Raw genomic sequence first — 23,826 nt, 5'->3', positions numbered from 1 at the left:
TGGTCTACAAACTCGTTCAATCCCCAAGCTGAGTGTATTCTAATAATAGCTCTGTTTGGTCCCCAAGTGACTTGGATACCACAGTGTCTTAAATAGTTCATGGGAGTATAGAAACATCAAAGTAGCTATTTCCACCTTGTGTTAGTTTGGTAGATTTGGGGGAAGGAAATAGTACGGTTCCTTTGTCGAAAATTCAATCCATGGCATGCCGCTGGGCCCACTTGACGGCAGCAGCGGCAGCAACTAGCTTTTATCAAGCTCTCAGCATGTGCCAGGCACTGGGCTAAATGCTTCCTAAGCTCGCCACATTCATCAGCCCATTTTTATCCTCACAGCAAGCCCAGGAGTTTTTGGCCTCTCTACTTAACGAGGAGCCTGAGGTCCAGAGAGGCTTCTCCGCTCTCCCAGGGCTATACAGAAAGCAGTGCTAAACTCAAACGCAGACACGTCCAGTGCCAAAACTTCACTGTTCCTCTACCCTCTGGGAAGGAACTTAACCAAATAACTTCCTGGAAAATAAGGATGTGCCTGCTTTAGTTTTGGGGTTGAGCCCTTTTTCAATCGGGTTGCATTCTTTTGTATGTCAAGCTCCTTCATAAATTGATGTCGGGTTCACTCCCAAGCAGCCTAGCTATATCCAGGACCAGGGGGCACGTCACAAATTAATTGTTTTCATGCACTCAGGAGATATTAGTTGAGAAAAGCATCTTGCTTCTAGCCTCTAACCTAGCAGAACCTACCCCATCTGTTACTTAATCTTCCTACCACTTTTCTGAGGAATTGAATAGGCAATGTTCTGCCCATTGTGCAGAAGGGGGGACTGGCGTGCCACGTATTAGCTTTCTACTAAATACTAGCGATAGCTACCACTTCTTGAGTACTTACTAAGTGCCGGGCTCTGTGCTAAGCTCTTCACATCCTGTGTGGTTATCCTCATTTACAGATGAGGAAACGCAGACCCAAAAAGGTGGAGCTCCTTGCCCAGGGTTATACAGCTGGTAACTGGGTACCACGTTTGCTTGTTGGTTTTTTAACTTCCTTGTGAGCAAAATCGCAAGACGTGGCCTTCGTTTGCTCTCTCACCATAGCCTGGCCAGCCTCTGCCGTGTGTGTCGTGGCATCTGGACAGCCGTGTCTGGAATAAACCACTGAAGCGTAAAGTGGATTTTCTTTCTGTGTGTCGAATGGCCATTTAATAGCTCTCGTGAAACAGAGGATTTTCTGCCAACCTTGAATATCAGGCTGAGGTCAAACAGGCTCTAAATATTCCTTCTCCAGCCATTCCAGTACGAGGCTGCTTTGGCATAAACAACCCCCGAAGGTGAGAACTGGCTCTTGGAGCAGCCCCCCCCCCCGCCCCCCCATCCACCGCTGAGTGCTGCTGCTTCTCACAGCTCCAGATTAATGACCAGAATCCTGCCACCGCTGCTGGAGAGCTTCGTTATTGCACGGACACTAAATGCTTAAGACGGGAACCTATCACCCCTGCTCGCTAATTGTGAATATGCCAGCTCATTTTCTCTCTCTTCAAGCCTGTAAAGACTTGGTATTTTCTGGTTTGTTAAAATATGTACACACACACACACACACACACACACACACACATGCACACGCACACGCACACACACACACACGCCTGTAGGGAGAATGACTGTTTATACAGAAAGAGATCAGCAGTGTGGTGACCGGATGGAATCTCAGGGAAAATAACGTACCTGGCGGCCTGTGTCAGGGCAGCAGGCCACTAACTGAGTGCAAAGCTTTTTTTTTAATGTTGTTTATCCCCCTACAGGGCATACAAAACCATTGAGGATGATGACTTGAAGTTTCCCCTTATATATGGAGAAGGCAAGAAGGTAGGCACGTGCCCTCCCCGGACTGAGAGAACAAGGCTCTGTCTCCACGGAGCCCGTGGTGATCTGTGTGTTCCACTCAGCAGCTCATGATTTTATAGCCTTGACAGCTTGAAAGGGTATCACCTCCATCATCTTTCAGGCCTCCTGTCTTGAGGGTCCAAGGAGTGGCAGGGTTGGGGGACGGGGGTGGTGAGCATGAGGGACTAAAGTTAATTTTGTGAAAATGCCATCCCCCTTCTCAATCCATTTGAATAACTTTTCACAGTGTTTAAACACGACCACTTTCACATACATCATCTCCTTGTGTATCTGACAGCAAGCCACGAGGCAGGCAGAGCTGGCTGCCTTATATCCATTTGGTAGATGAGGCAGCCGGGACTCCGAGGTAAAAACTGCTCAGGAAGTCACGCAGCTGGCGAGGGGTGGTACCAGATGTGGAGCCGTGGCCTTCCACTTCCTTCTAGTGCCCTCACATCCCACCACGGAAGCTCAGGCTTTGCAAGGTGGCTTCTCCACTTGCCCCATGGAAAGGGGATCCAAAGTTTCACCCTGATTAAACTATAGGATCCCATGGACCAGATGCCAGGCGGAGATAGCAAAGGCCATCCATCACCAGCTCCCAGGGCCTCAGTCAGAATCAAACATTGTTGAGCTTAAGGAAGGCTGTTGATCTTGAAGTGGACTCTGAGCAGAGACTCGAGAGGGTCGCGGTCCTGGAGCAGAGATGAGGAAGCTTTGAAGCCATTTCCCAGGAAGAACAAACACCTTCTGAATCATTGCATTCTTCCTCCAAACACGAATACATTTCAATTAGGCACTGAGAGTTCCAATTAGAAGTGAAAAATGTGGTGACATTGAAAAGAATCTTCAACTGAAATTTTTTTCAGCATTTGATAGCTTTTATCAGGATGAAGTGACTCATAAGAAAACCGAAGGAGGCCTTCATGGGCAGAACTTGAGTGTATGTGTGGGCGTGTGCGTGCGTGCGTGCATGCGTGTGTGTGAAAGAGAACACACAGGATTAGGTTTTGGGCTCAGTGTAGCCCAGCAGTGATTTCACTGGAAGGAGACATTTCATGGAGGGAAATGAAACACAGCTAGTTGATCAATAAACGCATCATTTTTCAAACTAACTTGCCCCATCCCTGGTTGAGAATCATGACAGGGTAGAGCTCTACTCCTGGTAGGGTTTCGTGTATCTTTCTGTAGAGTGGGCGCCGTCAGTGCACATCGCTCAGCCCAGTGATCTACGCCTGCAGCTGCAGTTCTTTGTGGTGCTGAAATTCTCAGTATTACCCTGCTGCTACCCGGTGACTCCCAGTAAGCTCAGGACCACATCCTGTTGCCTTTGTATCCTTAGTACCTGTCCAGCCTGGTACTTGACACATGGCAGGCCGTCAGTAAATGCATGAGTATTTAATAAGCTATTCAGTTATGTTCAGTATACTCTCCTTGGTACCACAGGAAAATGGATAAATGTGTTCTTCAAAGATAACCAGCAAAAAGATTTAAAAGAGCAAGGGTTTTCCCAGTTTAGCAAACAGTTCAATTCACCAGGACATCATGTTCCTCCAGCATTTCAGTTAATTAGGGCTTGACAGTTCTGTGATATGTAGCTGACAAGTTCAGTCATTGTACCTGTTGACCTATTTAAAAGCCACTGTGGCGTCAGTCTGCTCCAGGCATGCCTGTACCAAAGTAGCATGCCTCCTCTGTCCCAGGAGTCCGTGATCTCTGCAGAAAGCTTTACAACACATCAGTTCTGTCTTGATCCTTTACAGGGGTTTTCTCCTTCCTCTCTGCACACGGCCTCCCCAGAAGTTTCAGAATACTTTCACTGCTGTTACTTTTCATTTAATTTCTGCCAGTGCTTTGAAGGACTTGTGTGGGACATGTAAACATATTCAGTAACTAGCAGAAATATCAGATTTCTTTGGACTAAAACGTCCAACCAGAGAAGGTGCCACAGCAGGAAGGAGAGTAGAAGGGCTACAAGGGACTCAGAATGTCCACATTTAGAGCTGAACGCGTCTCAGCTAGAAGGGAGCTGAGCCAGGCCCCCAGCAGAGCAGTGCCAGACCGGAGGTCCCCAGGTCCACATTCCTGTGTCTGCATTTCACCCCCTTTGATTCTTGCCTTTGAAATATGTGTTACGGTTTCATTTCCACTTGACTGTAAACCTGCCCACCTTCTGATGTGAAACCAGCTCCAAAATCCACAGCTTTTTGGGGAAAGTAGGATGAAGATATGGTAAAGTGTTAGATTCATGCCTTGGCATTTATAAGTTATTCTTATTACCCAAGCATTAGAGCGAGGATTCAAGTTCAGGTCTTTGAACCATGACACTACACCAGGTACAGTGTTGTGATCCGAGTGTTAGAGCAGTGGGCTTCGGTCCACCCAGAATGAGTTTCACTCCATCCCTCTGTGTTTACCTGTCTTGATGCTGGATATCCTTCTGCACAAAAATGTAGTGCCCCCTGCTCCAGGGAAACTTCTTAGTAGAATTTTTACCTCCTCTGAACTCATATAACCCATTGTTCATGTGTCTTTCAGCACTCAGCCCTATTCCATATGTTGTTAATTAGACATGTACCTCTTAGCCTCCCTTACCAAGTTCCTTTGTAGGAGAGACCAGGCCTTAGATATTTGTCCCCCACAGCATGGTGCCTGCACATAGTAGGTGCTCAATAAATGTTTGAGTAAATCAAATCTGTGGCCTCCCAGGAGATCATTAGGCTGACAGTATAGGCATTAATCGTATTGCTTCCTTAAAGCATTTGGACAACCATGTAGAGAAAGCTACAGATGGTGTGGTCTCAGCTATAAGGTGTCTGTGTATTTACAGCAAAGTGACATCATGTTCCTTTCCACCCAGATGGAATTTGTGAAGATGTTAGCAGGACAGGTTATAGAGTTGCTAATGGTTTATTTTCTCCAGCCATAAAGTGTAATATATGAGCTTTGGGTGGGCAGGATCTGCCTCTGACGGTTTTACATCTTTTATCACAGAACCAGAGACGTAGCAGGTGTTCAGTAAACACGTGAAGGATGGATGTATAGCAGATGGGTGGGTGGATGGCTGGATGGGGGGATGGGCAGATGGTTGGATTTGGTTTGAATTGATTTCAGTAGCTGTAGACATCACAGATGTATTGTATTTAGTTTATTGGACACCCTTCCCTCCAGTCTCTGCAAAAGAAATCTGAAATGAGACAGCAGCAGTCCATTAAAATTAAGATAATTGCTAGAAAAGCCACTCCTCAAGTATGCAAGTGACCTTGGTGGGCCCTTCCTTGGAAACAAGTACCCACAGAAGTTAGCAGCCAGGGGCATGGAGAGGGGCAGGAAGAACCGGAAAACGACTGCTGCTCTCTTAGCCCGTGGCAGCCATACTGTGGTGAGAATACTTTCTCTGTGTGTGTGTGTTTCTGATGACCCTCTGCTTATACTCCTAGGCCCGAGTAATGGCGACTATTGGAGTGACCAGGGGACTTGGGGACCATGACCTGAAGGTGCATGACTCCAACATCTACATAAAACCATTCCTGTCTTCAGCTCCAGAGGTACCGCATGAGGTTTTTGTTTCTCTTTGGTACAAGAACATGTTTTCTACATTATTCTTCCCATGACTCACACCCCAGATCCAGACAGTAGCCAACTTGTGTCACATGTACTTCTGCAGTGTCTCTCATGTGTGTTTCTTTTCCCCACTCCATTCTCACTTGGACTGTGCTGGTTCTTCCCTCATGGCCTCCCACCCAGATGGCTGCACAGCCCACAGCCCCTTGCCTTCTCAATACAGCCCACATATTGCCATCAGGCCAATTTTCCTGAACAACTACTCTGACACCTATTTGTTCAGAAACCTTCAACAACACCCCAAGGCTCAGAGACTAAAGCACAGACTTCTTCACTTGGCATTCAAGGCTTGTTATAATTTGGTCTAACTTAAAAAAAAAAAATCTGATCTTTGTTCCCCTACACCAGCCAGAATGAACTTGCTTTTTTTTTTTTTTGCGGTATGCGGGCCTCTCACCACTGTAGCCTCTCCCGTTGCAGAGCACAGGCTCCGGGCGCGCAGGCTCAGCGGCCACGGCCCACGGGCCCACGGGCCCAGCCGCTCTGCGGCATGTGGGATCTTCCCAGACCGGGGCACGAACCCGCGTCCCCTGCATCGGCAGGCGGACTCTCAACCACTGCGCCACCAGGGAAGCCCCCCTCTTAGATTTTTAATTGCCTAGAAAGCTGATGTCATTCAGTTGATGTCTAGAGAAGTTAACTGAAAAACAAGTTGTCATATATTTGGTTTAAAAAATCATTTTTCTTATAATACAGGAAACAGTGTCAAGTTCTATTTCAAGGTATATCATTTACAAAAGATATTACTTCTAAGTGATAGAACACTTAGGGGTGTACTTTCTCACATATCACGGAGGCTGGAATTTGGTGGCTGTTCATGTTGGTGCAGCACCTCCAATGTGCCAGGGGTAACACCTCTGCATCTTTTTTTCCTTCGTAGTTGCAAGATGGTGACAGAAGCCCCAAGCGTAACATTTTCATGCAAGGCAGGAAGGAGGGGACAGGCTATCTGTCCCAGTAGACATTCACTTGCATCTCATTGGCCAAAACTGTGTCACATGACCGCCCCTAGCTGCAAAGGAGGTTGGGAGAGTGAGAGAAATGTTTGCAATTTGTACAGTAGAGGAGAGCCAGGGAGGGGTGAGTGAGGAACCAGCGGTATTTGCATGCCGTGTAATTAACTGTTGAAACTGTGCCTCACACTGGAAATCCCTGAATGTTTAGACATAGCTCCATCTGCATGTTCTTCCCAAGGGTGGGTGCTGTGTTTGTAGTGAAGGCTCTCTTTGTTGGAGGAAACAGAAACCCACTCATGCCGACTCAAAAAAAGGAGGTGTTTATTTTAATAATGTCGGAAGAGATATGTATGGGGTCCACAAGAAGAACCCTTGAAGAGCCAGGCTTTATGGGAGCGAAGGTGGCTCTGGAATCCAGGCAGCCCTGAGACCAGCCATGCTCCATATGTCTCTGCCACCAGACAGCCAGGTTCTGACTCCCCCAATTGCACGTTCCCAGAGAGGAATCTCATTGGCTCAACTCACCTTTTCTCCGAGGTCACAAGTGACTTCCCAGCCTGTAGACTGTCCACTCCAGAGCCAGCGATGGGTACCATCGGCCACCCAGGCCTACCCCTTTGGCAGGGCTGTGAGCAGGGCTAGTTCCTTTAGAGTCCTTTATTGCTGAGGCTGACATCGAAAATAGATCTAGCCACAGGAGGTTAAGAGGGAAATCTCTAGTAAATAGCAGGCGTGGAAGATACGCACATTTCCTGATATCACCCAGGATGTCAAGTGAGGTCAGCTTGGTGGAAATAATAATTACCATCTGCAGATGTCTCTCTTTTCGCCTTCATAGCAATTCTGCATGGTAAGAACCCTTATGATATAAAATGTCCAAGGGTCCCTGGAAGTTGGTGGATCCCTGCTCCCTCTATTCTGGCCAACAGAAGGATCCCTGAATTACTGCTGAAACTCCTCCTGGCCAGAGAAAACCAATAACTATTGGGTTGGCCAAAAAGTCCGTTCAGATTTTTCCGTAACATCGTATGGAAAACCCGAACAAACTTTTTGGCCAAGCCAATGCTAGACTCATGGACGTCTATATTTTCCCCCTTGGGAGGGAGGCATTTATCAGGCATATTAAATGGTACTGTCACCTTTCCAAAAAACACAGGTAAAGTGTGACTATATGGGGGGTGAGGGCTTCTCAGGAAACACTAATAACCATTTTGCTCCTTAAAGGAGAGTGAAAACCTTCTCACCCTCCCCACCCCTCTACACACACACACACACACACACACACACACACTTTCTCTATAAAGTGAGAAGTTCGGTTTGGTTTTCAGAAGAATGGTCTCTATGCAGTTGGGTTATAGATCTTCCAATCACTGTGCTCCCGTGGATCCCAAGAAGAGACTGTAGGTTTAAGACTTGGGCCAGTATGGGAGAGTCCCCGAGGACTGATGAAAAATCCCAGTTGGTTGATCAGAAACTTCATGTCACCTGTCTGGAAGTCTAGGCCGGACGATATACTTTTTTTTTTTTTTTTTTTTTTTTTTACGTGCAGCATCTCATGTAATTCTCACAACAATTCTGTGAGGTGTGTATGGTTTTTATACCCATTTTACAGACCAGGAAATTGAGATCCAAGGAAGTACGTTAACTCCCCCATGGTTGTACAGTTATTAACTAACAAGATGATCCTTGTACTCAGGTTTGTCCAATTCGATCAGGCTCTGTAGGAGAGGGAAGCTGAGTTCAAGGAAATCTTCTTGGATAGTGTTGAAGGGACCCACTGAGAACTGTTTCAAGGGGCTCTGAAGAGAGTACCTCTATCCTGGGACCTCAGTGGCCAGAGTTCCTCAGAGAAATATGGCCGGCCTCAGACTGCAGTTGTGGAAAATGATGGTGTGATAGAAAAAGTAATTGGGAAAGACAGGACTGGCCTTCTGTGTGTGCCACCCTAGGCCAGACAGAATTGTGCAAAATGAGGTTGTGCACCTATAATTTAGCTTAATGGGTATGTAGTGTAAATCTCAAGATTCTTTTGCACGAGATTAAAATCGTTGTACATTTTAAACGTTTCCAGATGGGGAGGCCTTAGCCAGAGCCAGGAAAGGGGGAGGAAGGTCCGAGGGAAGAGAGGGGAGCAGCTTGAATCAGCTCCGATGCAGGAGTGCAGAAGAAAAGATGGGTACGGGGGAACCCCACATCCCCGGTCTTGGGGCAGAAACTCCTTTTCCCTGGGTGGCAGTAATAAAGTCAGACCCTGGAGAAACGGCTAGGGGGCTTCTGTTGGGAGCCCACCAAGCCGGGTACATTTATTTAAACCATCTAATAAGGAATAACTGGCTCCCTTGCTGCCTTTATTCCCCCACCTGCACCCCAAGCCTACCCTGGCTTTCTAACCATGACTTCCTAAGAACATTCCCCTGCTACGCTTCATCTTTGCCAAGCATGGGTCTTTATTTCACATTTGGGTTCTAAATTTCAAACTCAGCTCAGGCTGGTAGTTTTAACAGTCGCAAGGAAGTGGGGTATGTTTGTGTGTGTGGGGTGGAATGTGATTTAGTTCTAAGAAAAAAGGCTCAAACATCTTCTTGGAAATCAGCATTGTTCCCATTCATCATTGTAGCTCCTAATTTGACTTGATGAGTTAAATAAAAATAAATCAAAACCATGTGGATCAAATTTACGTTAAAAAATGCACAGGGGTTTAAAAATTAGAGAAGCGTTTCTAGCCAAACACATTTTTGGTTTCGCTGAACACAAGGCACTGGAAAAATCTTGAGTTTGCCAAACCCAAAGAGCGGCCGCCAGGTTTGCTGAGCCTCCCACATATCTCCCCAGGTCGAAGGTAGGGAATCTCTGGCCGAGAACTGAATTCCACAGGAGGCCCCCATCAACCCAGCACGGGTCTGTCTGCTGAGCGTAGGAAGCGTTTTGACCCTCCCCTGGTCCACGGCATCATTCCCCCGTGTAACTGGAGCCTGTCCTCCATAAGGGAAACACCCCCATCGGGTCTCCCATCCTCTCGCTCAGTGAAGCTCATCACTGTTCAACCTTTGTGTATCACCCTAGAGTTCAAGTGGAGAAGGAGAGGATTTGTGAATTCAGAGTCACTCTGCACCTTCTTTTCCAGCAGTTCTCCACCCCGTCCAGCACACACCTCATGACCTATTCCTCAGACAGCGCGGCCCAGGCCTGCAGCCTAAACCTACAGATGTTCTCTACTCCGCACCCATTTCTGGCCTGTGACAGGCCCTCCCTAGAGCTAGGATTCCTCTTAATGTCTTTCTCGCTTTCTGGCCTCTACTCCAAGACTGTGCTTCACTTTAGGCCCCTTTCGGGCTCTTGGAAGAATGAGGTCTTTTTCTGTCTGGGGGCCGGTGTGCAAAGCCAACCCCATCAACTCAGCAGTCCCCCACCTCCCGCCCCCGCCACACTGAACCACAAGGGAGCTTGATTTTCTCTTGGCTTCATTTTTCCTCTCCGTAGTGTTCAGGATTCCTGTCAGCTGTTTTCTGTGACTCCAGCTCACTCATTTAGGTCATTCTTGGTTCTCTTCATCTAGATTTCATTTTTTTCTTTCATCTGAAACAGGCTTCTCTAAAAGAAGGAAGACCTTAGGCTCCAGTATCTGAACTCCCTCCCTAGCACCGGCATTACCTGTGACCTCTACAAGTTCTTTCAGCCTGCTTTCCCCTTGCTGCAGGTGGGGTGGAAATGCCTAGACTGACGAGGTGCTGGGAAAAACAAATGAGAACATCTATGGAATTGCATGGCACAGGGTCTGGTACATGGTCAGAGATGGTCAGTAAACATTAGTCTTCCTTATGCACTGGCTTCTGGAAGCCTTTGCACTTACAGGGGATTCCCAGTATTCACTTTCAGGTGAAGAGAAGAATGACTATTTTGTTTGAGACTCCCCTGTTGTCTCCCATGAAAACATGAACAATATTTAAGATCTCACGTTGACTTCTGAACATTTACGGTCTTCTGATTCTCAGTAGCTTTTCATGCCCCAAGCCAAAATCCTGTTTTGGGAACGAGCATGTTTGATTGTATTGTGTACTTTCTGCAGTCTGGCCAATTCATAAAAAAACAATATTTGTGCACAGTGATACGGGGAGATGGCTGGGCTACGTTAAGTGAAACAAAATAGGATTGTATATACAAAAAATTGATCGTAAGTAGGTAAAAAAGTTGTGTGCATATGTATACACATATATAAAAATGTAGGTCTTGAGAAGGAAATTTTCTCGAATGTTACAGTAATTATCTTTGGGTGGTAGAGGAGGAATTAAAAAATTTCCTAGACCCCTCAAAAATACCTTAGGAGGCAGTGTGATATTGTGGTTAGAAACTCAGACCTGGTAATCAGTCACGGGCTCAAGCTCTCTCTCTTTACTTACTAGCTGGGTGATTATAAGAAAGTTACTTTACCTAAATCTCAGTGTCCTCCTCAGTAAAAAGAGGACAATAGGGTTGTTATACCCAGGAACGCAAGGAACAAGTTAAATGACATAAAAAGTACTTAAAACAGAATCTGGCCTAATAAACATTAGATCGTTTATTCCATCAAGACCACAGAATCTCACTGGCTGTTTACACAGAGAGTAAACATGAGTCCAATAGTGTTTATCGAGGAGCACACTGGGGAACATGTCCTCAAGCAATTAGAATTTGGGGCACTTGGAAGGCCAAAGAATAATCAGCCGTAAACCCTGTGAGTCCTGCTTCCTAAGGGACTAGGGGAATTCAGAGAAGGGAGAGAGCGAACACCATCTAATCTGAAAAGGGAGGACAAGATAAAAGAAGGAAGCAGTAATGAGTCTGGTGTGAAGTAAAAGTTGCCTTACAGAATGTTTGGAAGATTAGCTTGAAGGGCTATTAGCTATAATCAAGCGAATTATCATGGAGGGCCTAGAACTGGACCCGAGGCGGCAGATCAGGTCTTCAGCAAGGGGATCAGCGTGATAAGTGAATGTGGCGGTGGAAATCTTAGCTTGTAACAAGCACGTGGATGGGGGGTGCAGAGGTAGGGAGGTGCAGACCGGGAGGTCGCCGTAGAAGTGAAACCATGTGGCAGTGAGGCTCTGAGCTGGGGCAGGGACCAGGAAAGCCAAAAGGAGGCACAGGGGAGAGGCATTTCACAAAACCACGTAACAAGAACTGAGGGCACACTTGATTTTTAGAGGATGAAATTTTTAAAAAATTAAACTTTGCTTTCTAGCCTGTGAGAAAGGAAGAAGGTTGCTTGTTGGGGTCTGAAGAGGAAAAATAATTTTATCCTTTTTCCCTCTGAGTTTTCTGAACCAATTTAAAAAACAGACACAGGAGTCTGGGATGAAAATAACTTTATAGCGAGGATAAAGTTAGACTGGAAACCGCGGTTTGGATCTAAGACCAAAATGGACGTTTTATTCCTCACCTCCAGCCCTCAAATTAAACTTGCCTCCTGGACTGTCTCTCATCTCCCCACCCCACCAAGGGAGGTTTTCCTGGTATTTACCTGCTGGAGGACAGGAACAGAGGGACAGGTGCTGCTTATGGACAAGTAGGGACCAAGGAGAAAACTCCAACGGGCTCGCTGTCCCGTGTCCCTTCTCACCAATCCTATAGGGAGAGGGGCCCATCACAATACAATGCCTTTGTGCCTCTGTTGACTACAAAACAACTTAGAGGCTTAACAGGAGAATTTATTATTATCTTTCATACTTCTGCGGGTTGAATGGGCTCAGCTGGGTGCTTCTCACGTGGTCACAGTTGGCTGTCAGTTGGGGCTGGAGTCATCTGAAGGCTAGATGGGCTGCAAGTCCAAATAACTACTAGGGATGTAACGTACAGCATGATAACCATAGTTTCCCATCTATTGTACTGCTGTACAATATATGGGAAAGTAGTTAAGCGAGTAAATCCTAAGTGTTCTCATCACAAAGAAAAAAACATTTTCCTTTTATTCTTCTGTTTTCTCTTTTTATTGCATCTATATGAGAAGATGAATGTTAGCTGAACCTACCGTGGTAATCATTTCACAATATGTAAATCAAACCACCATGCTGTATGCCTGAAATTTATACAGTGATGTATGTCAATTGTTTCTCAGTAAAGCTGGGGAGAAAAACACTCCCCAAATTGCATAAACTTCAGGCCTTACAAACCCTGGATCCCCCTGTACAAAGGGAAAATGATGAGTTCTGTCTAAAGATACTTTGATAATTTACAGAAGTTGTATTTGGCACTCTTTTTTTTTAAACCAGTCTTACTGAGATATAATTGACATATGAGATTGTGTAAATTTAAGCTGTACAGTGTTTTGATGTGTTAAGTTGTACAGTGTTTTGATGTGTATACTTACATACAGTTGACCCTTGAGCAACACGAGTTGGAAGGGCACGGTCCACTTATATATGGATTTTTTTCTATATGTTATGGAGAAACTCAAATGAATTTTTTGGCCAACCCAATACTACAGTACTACACAGTCCGAGTTTGGTTGAACCGCAGATGGAGAGGAACCACACATACAGAGGGCTGACTATATAAGTTACATGCGGCGTTTCGGCTGTGCAGAGGGTCAGCGCCCCTAACCCCCTAGTTGTTCGAGGAGCAACTGTATTGCAAAATGATTATCATGGTAGTGTTAGCTAACACCCCTATCCCATCACTAATTACCATTCCTTTTCTGTATAATTTGCAGGTGTATAACACAGTATGACATACAGATTATGTGTATACATTATATATAGTGTGTGTATGTGTGTGTGTGTGTGTAACACACTATATACACATTATATATAGTGTGTGTATGTGTGTGTGTGTGTGTGTAACACACTATATACACTTTATATTTAACTATAATCACCATGCTGTACTTTGGATTCCCAGAACTTATTCATCTTATAACTGGAAGTTTGTGCCCTTTGACCATCATCTCTCCATTTCTCTCCCCCACCCCCTCCCCGCTGAAAACCACCACTTTCCTCTGTGTTCTACGAGTTCAGTTTTATGGGCAGTTTTCTGACTCTCTTCTCTAGTCCCACATGTCTGCAGCATCTCATACATCTGCTTCTCAGTTGGGTTGATGCCCCCTTGGGGGTATATGCTCCCCTCCCATCACCACCAGCACTTTGAAAATGTCTGGGGGAAAAACAATCCCATGTTAAGAGTGTATAGAACCGCTCTCTTTGATTCTGGTACCATCTGACCTTATACATACAGGAGAGACTTCATGCCCTAGCCTGTCCATCTCCATCTCTCATTCTCCAGTCTAGCTGTAAAAAATCACTCATGATGTACCTGTGTGTCGTCCATATGGACGGTTCCCATTAGGAGCTGTCTTGAGATTTGCTAACCAGCTATTTGAATAAAACCACAATTTGAAATTTACTTGTACACACACCAAAAAGTCTAGCTTCTGAAATCTGTGGTCACACAAGGGAAGCCAACATGTGTATTGTGTCAAACATTCCTTCTCGTTGGTGATTATTCCCCTCTGATCCTCTCCTGAACAGTAATAATTTCACTTGAATGTTTCGAGTATCTTTCTTTTTTTTTTTGCATTAATTTATTGTATTACCTCATATAAGAATAGTTTGAGGAGTTTGTTAAAGAACGCAAACCCCTGGAATCCACTTCCTGAAAATCTGAATCACTAGGTGTAGGGTGGGGTCCTAACAATTTTCACATTTTTAGACGCTTCTGCAGCAGGTGATCCAAAGACCACTCTTTGAATAACACTGTCATAAGCTATTCTTCACTGTGTTTCAGGAACTTTAGTTTCATAATCCTAAAGTCATCCATGCTCTAGTCCTAGATTGCATGATTCATTCTCACCAGGCCTGTGGCTCCGTTCTAGGCTGGTAGGTTAGGGCTACTACACACCTCACTCTCTGCTTGATCATAGGTCTGCCGAGACCCGGCCTGCTTGCAAGCAGTGGGGTCAACTTTGCCACGTGACAGGTATCCCATAGCTTACCAGGGCTGATTGGGTCTCCTCTTCTAAGGCAAGATACACAGTAACTTGCTCTCCTGCTCACTGGAGATCCCCAAAATCCTGCCATTGTGAAACGAGTCCTGTGAAGTAGTAACACAGTGTCGTTATTATGTTTAGTCCCAGTGGCCAAAAGTAGCAGCTACAAGAATAAGGAACAGTAGTCATTTAATCATTTACACGCCGGGAGACCAGATAACGTACCCTCTCAACCGGGACATTTTTGAGAGTCAGTGGGGACACTATTAATAATTACACTGGGAAAGCAGCACAAACCCTAACTATCTCAGGCGAACAGGGATGGACGGTCACTCTGTATCTGCCTCCCCCACCTCCTAAATGGATTTGACGTGACTCAGTCTGTCTACACGGCACCCGCGTACTTTCACTCACAGGCTGGGATTTCCTCTGATCCTGAGCTCTGCAGACGGGCATCTTAATGAACACAAATGTAATCCTCACATGACTGACAAGCTGGACTCAAGTCCATTTGTTCACTGATCCATTCAGTGAGGCTTGGATTCTGTGGTGAACGAGCCATTGGAATCCCAGAGAAAGGAGTAGATGATAGGAGTGCCCCCATCTGTAAAGGAAATTCCTTCCTCTGTAGCTTACCTCCCAAAGCTGTAAAGTGCTGGCCTCACGTGGAGAAAATGAAAGCCTTACGCTATCGCGGCCAGGCACTGGGTACAACTTTAGACTCTCTCTATACCACCTAATATCTTAGCTGGTTTAGCAACTTTTTCAGTTATTAGATGGTATCCACCCTCAAAAGGCAAATGTTTATTTTGTCTGTAGACTCCAAAAAAAAAAAAGAAAAACACCAAACCTCAAGAATATCTGTGGTGCATTTCACATAGAAAATTATACCCACAGCCAAAACAACCAGCTTCTTTTGGGGTAGGAGGAACAGCCAACATATCTGTCCTATTTCAATGTCCCTTGATTCATTTGCAGTCAGACGCTCTGAGGTCATGTGGTCAATCCCATCCAGGTCGAACTCATCCTGTGATGAAAGAGTCGGGGAATGGTAGAGCCATAAGCATCCCCAGTGGCCGCATCATCCTAACCTTTCATTTCACAAAGGGAGACGCTGAAGATTTGAGAAGCCTCATCCCTTACCACTCCCCAGTGGAAATCCAGTACTGTAGCCAAGCCAAACTACGCAAAGCCACCCTAGCACACCAGCCTGCTCTCTCACCCCCAGGCGTTGGCCCCTGCAGTTCCCTCTCCATGTAAGGTACGTGATGCCCAAAGTCCTCCCTCCTTGATGCTCCCCATCTTGTAAATCAGTACTTCCTCATTTCATATTCCCGGCAGGTTGTCAAGAGATTTTAAAATGTGAATGAACAAAGTGGTTTTGCCTAACTACTAAGGGGCAGAGGTGGGTCTCAAACCCAAGTCTTCTGCCACCAAATTCAGTGTGTATTTCATGACATCATCTAGTGTAGATAGAATCACAACAGAGAATTCAGGTGCAGTCTTGGTGGCCTGCCAGCACGCCAGTATTGAAATAATCCACTGTGACGAAATAGGCTAGAGTTTTATTTTCTTCTGGTATAAGTGCTGTGTTCAGCGTTCTGCAGGTTGAGCTTTTGGGTTGGTTGGCCATGGAGGGTGGAGAGGAAAAGAGTTTGTACTCTTCTTATTTTCCACCACCTACTGGCAGCCTTTACCTTGGGGACCACCTGACTTTTCTGCCAAAACATGATTGAGAGTCCCGGTCACTGTCAATTTTAAGTGAGACTTTAGGAAATGAACACCAGGTCCCTTGAGCTCACCCTGAACTCATCTCCTTTCACCAACTAGCTTACTTTCAGGTGTATTGCCCTGAGATCAGAGCCGTAAAAAAATAACATGCTGTGCATTAGAATTTGTAGTTCTCTTCCACATTATCTCATTTGATCTTTTTTTTTTTTTTTTTTTTTTTGCGGTACGCGGGCCTCTCACTGCTGCGGCCTTTCCCGTTGCGGAGCACAGGCTCCGGACGCGCAGGCCCAGCGGCCATGGCACACGGGCCCAGCTGCTCCGCGGCATGTGGGATCCTCCTGGACCGGGGCACGAACCCGTGTCCGCTGCATCGGCAGGCGGACTCTCAACCACTGCGCCACCAGGGAAGCCCTCTCATTTGATCTTTGTAACAGCTTTGTGAGAAAGGTAGAGTGGGTGTTATAATATTTATTTTTCTTGTATTTTTTTTTCCATTTTTTTAAACAATGATTTCAGGGATGAGAACATTGCGAGCTAAAGAAATAAAGGACTCGTCTCCAGTCCCAAGGCTGGTTAGAAGCAGAGACCTGAAGTGAGGGCTCCTACTAACCCAGGCAGGGAGGGTTCTGCTTCTGCACCCAGCCGGACCTGAGCTGCTGGCTCACCTCATCCTACCTCAAATACTTAAACGGGAAAAAGGGTTTGGAGGACGTGCTGAACTGATAAAGATGTGAGAGCCGTGAGGACATCCTAGACGAGCAGCCAAGACTGGGCAAATGAAAGAACTGATGGATTCTTTTAAACAGTGGCTTCAGGGGCTTCCCTGGTGGCGCAGTGGTTGAGAGTCCGTCTGCCGATGCAGGGGACGCGGGTTCGTGCCCCGGTCCGGGAAGATCCCACATGCTGCGGAGCGGCTGGGCCCGTGAGCCATGGCCGCTGAGCCTGTGCGTCCGGAGCCTGTGCTCTGCAAGGGGAGAGGCCACAACAGTGAGAGGCCCGCGTACAGCAAAAACAAAAACAAAAAACACCAGTGGCTTCAGGAAGCAGCGTCAGCTTACAGCAGCACGAGCTCTCACAGGCCACTGAAATTTCCTCAGTAACAGAGCAAAAGGGCGAACAGATATTAGACAGGCACTGAGACAGCAGCTAGCTGAGCACTGAGTGGAGGTACCGCGTTAAAGAGCTGTTTGTCTCCACTCCCCCGTAAAGCAGGGCCCGGTGACGACGGTAAGGGTGACTGTGCCCTAGAGTCGGGGGGCAGCTGTGAGAGCCGTCAGCGCCTGGCTTCCTCAGGGGCATATACTAGCCGCGACCCTTGGTGACCCCAGACTTCCTCCTGCTTGCCCCCCCCCCTCCCGAACGCTGAGTGATTTTTGTTTATTAGCAGCTTCCCTGAGGATAGGGGACGAAAAGGAAAGAGTCTGCTACTCCTGGTAAATACCAGCGCGTCAGTTTGGCGACTGCCTGGGAGCGTCGGCGTTTACAAGCTAACACGGTTGGGTCACCACGAGCTGAGGGGGTCTTCGGAATGGATCTCACATGAATTCTTTTTCTTTCTCTTTTCTTCCCATTTACTCTTTGTCTCAGCAAGTATGTCCTGAAGATCTAGTGGTATTTACTCTATGAAAGTTACGGCGAGGCCCACAGAAGAAGTGCAGAATGGGATCTCTGGCCTCCAGAGGTTGAGTCTGGGGGGAAGAGACGGTGACCAGCTCTCAGGGTGTTCGCTGTAAGCAGGACAAGGGTAAATGTCCAGCAAGGGAAATGCTTCCCTTGGTGGTTTATTGTGTGGTTTCCAAGAGCTAGGCTCTGTGCTCTGCTCGGGGTGGGGTGGGGGGGCGGGGCAGAAACAAATAGGACAACTCAGACCTCGCCTCAGGGGAGCTTATTGCCTAAGACCGTGTTTTCAGGGTGAGGTTCCCCCATCACTTGCATTGGAATTACCCTTGTTTACATAGGCTGATGCCTGGGCTAAGATCTACACAATCAGAATCTTTAAAGGTGGGTCCCTGAATCTTAATTAGCACCCCAAGTGATTCTTACATTAAAGTTTTAGAATAACTACTCACGTGGAAGAGACAGACAAGTGAACGCAGACTGGTACAAATACGCGAGTACTGTGCTAGTGAACATGAAAGGGATTGTGTCTGCAGAGGACCAAGGAAAAGAAAGGGGAATCCTCAGGTCTTCCTCAGGGTTACTGTGGCAGCGAAGGGTGGCACTGTGTCCCCCTCAGCCTCTCTTCTTCACCACCAGTCTAACACTGTCCACATCCTCTTAATCCGGAGGAGTGGCAGGTCCCCAAAAGGAAGGAAAGGGAGGCACAGCAAGGGACCTGTGGAAAGTCACCTCACTGGTTCAGATCTCTGTTCACATGGTGTCTTTCCAGAGACACCTGCCTTAACCACATCTTCTCAAATGGCTCTTTGGTCACTGTCCTTACCTGCCTGACTTTTCTTCAAGCACCTGTCATCTTCTGGCATTGTAATTTATTTGTGTGTCTATGGCACCTAGTTTAGAAGTTGTGAGGACTTTGTCACTTTTGTTCACAGCTGTTGGCACATAGTAAGTGCTCAATAAACATGTCATGGAGGGTCCAGGAGGGCAGATGGATCCACCCCAGCCTCGTCTCTCCACGGCTCAAATTCTGTTGCGCTGAGAAATGGCAAGAGTCTCAGGATGCCCGTGGCCTTTCTTGGCAGATGGGCACGCAGGAAGGAGCCACTAGGACCCTGCCCGTGCTCTCCAGACCCCCTTCCCACAAAGGCCTTTGCCGATCGTATCTCTCCCCTCCCAGAGACTGTCTTCCTCATGTCTGAGTCCTGGGGAGCCACAGAGCCCGTTACTTTTGATGTGAAGCTTCCCGGAACATTAAGAAGCTATTTGAGGAATGGAACAGGGAGGTCCGGGGAGGCGAGTGTGGTCTGATTGAGGAGGCCCTGCAACAGCTTCGGGGAGGGAAGGTCGGGTCTCCAGAGCCCACTGGAATCCTTTGAAGCCCTAGCCGCTGGGGAGGATAAGCGTGCAGTTGGATGCCTTGCACGGCAGTCCGGCTTTTCTGAGAGCGTTTTCACAAAATGTTCTGCATCGCAGGTTAATGTATAAGACACGAGTTGTAAGTGGAAAGTTGGCAAAGTCCTTTGGAAACTGGCTAAAGGGCAGGAAACAAAGGGTAGCAGTAAAAAAAAAAAAAAAAAAAACCTAAAAGGATGTTAATTGGGAAGTGCCTCAGGGAATAGGGTTGAGACTGGCTGTTTATTATTTACATAAAAATTGCTTGGAGAATGGTACTGAAAGGGATTTTCATGTTGGCTAAGGAGACTGCATTAGAGAGTTATGTGTGGAAATGTGAATAGTGGAATTAGAGAAGGATTCAATTTATTGATGGAAGTGAAGAGGAACATTATATAACATGTTGCTATTTATCAACCCACACCCGTTTTGTTGGCCAGATTTCCATTTGAATAAGACGGCTTCAGCTTAAAACAACACAAATCGCCAAGCTTTGCGGGGCCACAGAAAGCACTTGAAGAGATTTCGGCACCCTACACACAGGGCAGGTCCTGACATGAAACGGCTGTTACCTTTGACCTTAGAAACCTCTCTTTTAAAAGGAGCTGCAGGGCAGGTGGCATCTCCTAGTTTGCTAGAAGCAGAAGGTGCTACACAAGCACCTGACATCCACATCTCCCTACCTCCCTTTATAAGAAACATTTTCTATCCTTTGGAGCTCAGAGTATCACAGAAATTTATTGTAGATCTACCCCAATAAGAAGCGAGCAGTCTTCCGTAAGCAAAGTTATTGCACGCTGGAAGTAACTACACAGTGACACAGGACTTGAAATTAGGAGCTCAGGGGTGACATTTGCTGTCCTCGCTATAGCCTCCCCTACGGGGTAGTCTACACAGGCATCACAGAGGCCACTGAGCCCTTGGATTCTTTGTTACAGACCAGTAGGACTCCTCCGCGGCCTCAGTAGTCAAAGTGTGGTCCAGGGACCAGCAGCATCACATGGGAGCAAGTTAGAAATGCAGGCTCTCAGGGCTTCCCTGGTGGCGCAGTGGTTGAGAATCCGCCTGCCGATGCAGGGGACACGGGTTCGTGCCCCGGTCCGGGAAGATCCCACATGCCGCGGAGCGGCTGGGCCCGTGAGCCATGGCCGCTGAGCCTGTGCATCCGGAGCCTGTGCTCCGCAATGAGAGAGGCCACAACAGTGAGAGGCCCGCGTACCGCAAAAAAAAAAGAAAAAAAAGAAATGCAGCAGGCTCTCAGGCCCCACCCCAGAAGTGAATTGGAATCTCCATTTTAGTAGGGTCCCGGGCTGATTCCTGTGCACATCAGCATTTCAGAAGCACTGCTCTAAGACACCCAGGAACCACAGAAGGTAAAGCAGAGGGGATCCGGTTGCCGCTAGAGTCAAAATTGAACCACAGGAGTTCAGCAGCCTGAAGACAAAATTCTGGCGTTTGGGACTTTCCAGTCTGTTGTAAACTTAAGATTCCCCCCTCCTGTTTTCTCTAATTTGGTCTCGTAGGGCACAGTGCCTTCTCTAGAATGTACACTTCCCCTGTCTTTTGAGAGGAAGATGTTAAAAGCCAGTCCAGGGCTTCCCTGATGGCGCAGTGGTTGAGAGTCTGCCTGCCGATGCAGGGGACACGGGTTCGTGCCCCGGTCCGGGAAGATCCCACATGCCGCGGAGCTGCTGGGCCCGTGAGCCATGGCCGCTGAGCCTGCGCGTCCGAAGCCTGTGCTCCGCAATGGGAGAGGCCACAACAGTGAGAAGTCCGCGTACCGCAGGAAAAAAAAAAAAAAAAAGCCAGTCCAGTCTTCCCCCGAGTGCTCCTCTCCTGAGTGTGCTGCGCCATTAGCTAATTGTTGCCGTCTTGTTCACCAGCCACAAAGACTGTTTTTCATTTGAGCTCATCTTCCAAAAACTCTGTGGGCAAGTGTGGGGCATTTTGTTGTTTTCTGCTGCTGGGTGTAGGCTGTTCGTCCATAGGACCAGCCCTGTGGCAGGCAGGGCGTCACTGGCCTGGGCAGACCTTCCTAAAACATAGGAGGCTTGGCTTTTGAAGATGTGGATGTGAACGTTCTGCAGGCCTCTTAGAATTGTATTCTCTCGAGATCTGAGATGACCTGACAGTGATTGTGTGTGATGGGACACGGGAACAGCTGCCTATACTCCATCCGCCTTCCCTCCCCTCCCTTCCCTTTCTTTCCCTTCCCCTCCCTTCCCCTGGCCTACACCTTTCACTCAGACTTGTTTTTAGAAAACAGGATGATGAGGTGGGGTTGAAAGAGTTGGAAGATTGATGAAATTGACCCGCCTTTGTCCTTAGCTCATGAAGTGGTGTAGGCAGGGGCTGGTCCCGTCAAATTAGCAGGGAATAGCAATGAAATCCCAAACTCCTCTCCCTCCCATCCTGCCCGAGTAGGGGGAACATGGAGTTGTGGCCTAGTGCAAGTAAGCCTTGATTTTTATTATTATTATTTTTGCTAAGGTCACTATGTTCTTTTCCAAGAGTTGAGGGGGATGTTCAAATAGCCAAGTCATTCCAGGTACTAGAGGTGAGGACAGACTTGAAGTCTGTTGAGACACACTTAGGAGATTCAGACTTGGCATGTGTCCTTTGTGATTTAGGCTAGACTGAGGCTCTTCAAACCTGCATGTAGTGTCAGAGCCCCATCGTTGCATGCGATAAGGCCAGCCCCATGGGCCTCAGAGCAGGTAAGCCAAAAGGTATCAAGTGAGTACATGAAATAAAGTGTGTCTCCTTAGTCCTAAACCAATACACGCAGAGTAGCTGCCTTGGATCCTAGACTGGCCTTATTTCCCCTGCAGACTGAGAGCTCAGAAGCAGGGAAATCTGCTGTTTATCTTTATACTTAGATCACCTGGCACAGAGCAGGCCCTTAATAAATGTCTGTCGGATGGATGTGCAAAGGAAGGAAGGCAGCAAGCTTCCGGCTGCTCTTCTAGCTACCGCTGTATCTATTGTGAGTCATTGTTGCAGCCACATTTCAGGCATTACATTTTCAGTTAATTTCTTTCTTGTCAACTATTAATTTATTGGGCTCATTCACAGGTGTGTTTGGGGCCCGATATGTCTACACAGCAAGTCTTCAAAGGAGGCTACCCCGGGCCACAAAGCTTGCTGTATACCCAACTGCCTTATAGCGCACACCTAAAAACCACTGGGCTGGGCGGGAAAAGGGAAGGGAAATCAGAAGCCGGTCTGCTAGGGGGGATAATATGCTCCCAACTTCTTAAGCAGGGGTATTGCTGTTCATTTCAGGTAAGAGTCTACGATCTCTCCAGATACGAGCATGGAGCAGACGATGTGCTGATCTTGGCCACTGATGGACTCTGGGATGTTTTATCAAATGAAGAAGTGGCGGAAGCAATCACTCAGTTTCTCCCTAACTGTGATCCAGATGACCCTCACAGGTTTGTGCATTTCTATGATTGGAGGGTTGTTCCTCAAGCAGTCTTTCATGTGACTGAAATAAATAATAATCTTGTACTTTTCATCATTCATTCTGATATAGATGGTTTAGTAACCAAACTGCAAAAGGGACTACCCTTCTTATTAGAGGTACTTTCACAGCCAAATAAAAATCCTCCTTAAGTTAAACCTAGATACAGGTGGTAAAGAATTTGTTTTGTGAGATATTTCAGCAGTATATCTTTCTCAGATTCTTACTTCATATCCTGCAAAGTGGGAATAACCCAAGTTGTGATCCTCCTCGTAAGAATGATAGCAAATGCTCCCAGCATTCATTTCCATCCATTGAGGAACTGTTTCTTTCAAGAAACATTGGGAAAGGAGAGAAAGATTGAAGTAGGGATTCCTTATAGCATGATGGCCGTGTAAACATCCTAAACAACCCTAGGTGACTCAGAAGTAAACAGAAATCCCCTCTGGAGAAGGGCACCTTTCGCTTAGAACACAAGGAAATAAGTCACTGTGAGTGAAAACCAGCAGAAACAATAGAGAGCAGAGTTGGACCTGTAAATATGATTGGATTTATCAGCCAAAAAATATAAATAAATATTTTAACATGTTTCAGAAATATTTTTAAAAGCATTGAAATCATGCATAAGGACAGACTATAAATGACTGCACAGAGTTTTAAAATAAAGAAATGGGACTTCTGGAGATGAAAAATATAAAAATAGGAACTACAAATTCAGTGGATTAAACAGATTGGAGACAGTTGAACAGTACACTGATGAACTGAAAAACTGATCTGAACAATCCAGAATATGGCTCAAAGAGACAAAGAGGGAAAGGATGAAGTGAGATTGAGACTAGGAAGATAACTAAGAGGCTAAAAAGAATTGCAAAAGGAAATACTATAGAAAGTGGGAAAAAAAAAAACCAAGTTCCAATCCAGAACTGTTGAATGATATTAAACCTAAGATCCAGAAAGCCCAACAGATCTCAAGCAGAAGAAAGAAAGAGATAATTTTAAGTAGATATTTTATAATGAAACGGAAGAATTTAAACAAAAAAGATACTAAAAGCAGCCTGAAAGACAAAACAGATACATAAGAATAGCATTTACAGTGATAGCTGACGTTTCAAAAATAACAGTGGAAGCCAAGACAGTGGAGTTATATCTTCAGTTGGCTAAGAAAAGCAGCTCTCAATTTTTAGAATTTTTATATACAGTAAAGAT

At 46.4% G+C, this 23,826-nt stretch overlaps 1 protein-coding gene across 2 annotated transcripts in view; it reads left to right on the top strand.

The window, feature by feature from the left end:
- The window catches only part of PPM1H (protein phosphatase, Mg2+/Mn2+ dependent 1H), a 262,221-nt gene that overhangs the window by 216,968 nt on the left and 21,427 nt on the right, over positions 1-23,826 (top strand). For both annotated transcript variants that reach the window (XR_003432865.1, XM_027106890.1), the window contains exons 7-9: positions 1,793-1,856; positions 5,315-5,422; positions 22,440-22,591. Coding sequence is in view for 1 of the 2 variants with exons in the window: in XM_027106890.1 (XP_026962691.1) it covers positions 1,793-1,856; positions 5,315-5,422; positions 22,440-22,591 (324 nt within the window). In the remaining variant the exon portion in view is untranslated. The remainder of the gene's footprint in view (positions 1-1,792; positions 1,857-5,314; positions 5,423-22,439; positions 22,592-23,826) is intronic.

Source organism: Aethalodelphis obliquidens, unplaced genomic scaffold (assembly GCF_003676395.1).
Source record: "Aethalodelphis obliquidens isolate GAN/ISIS:26980383/991018 unplaced genomic scaffold, ASM367639v1 scaffold8, whole genome shotgun sequence".
Lineage (NCBI taxonomy): Eukaryota > Metazoa > Chordata > Mammalia > Artiodactyla > Delphinidae > Aethalodelphis > Aethalodelphis obliquidens.
The sequence above is the reverse complement of the archived record's forward strand: the minus strand, read 5'-3'. Positions and strand labels throughout refer to the sequence as shown.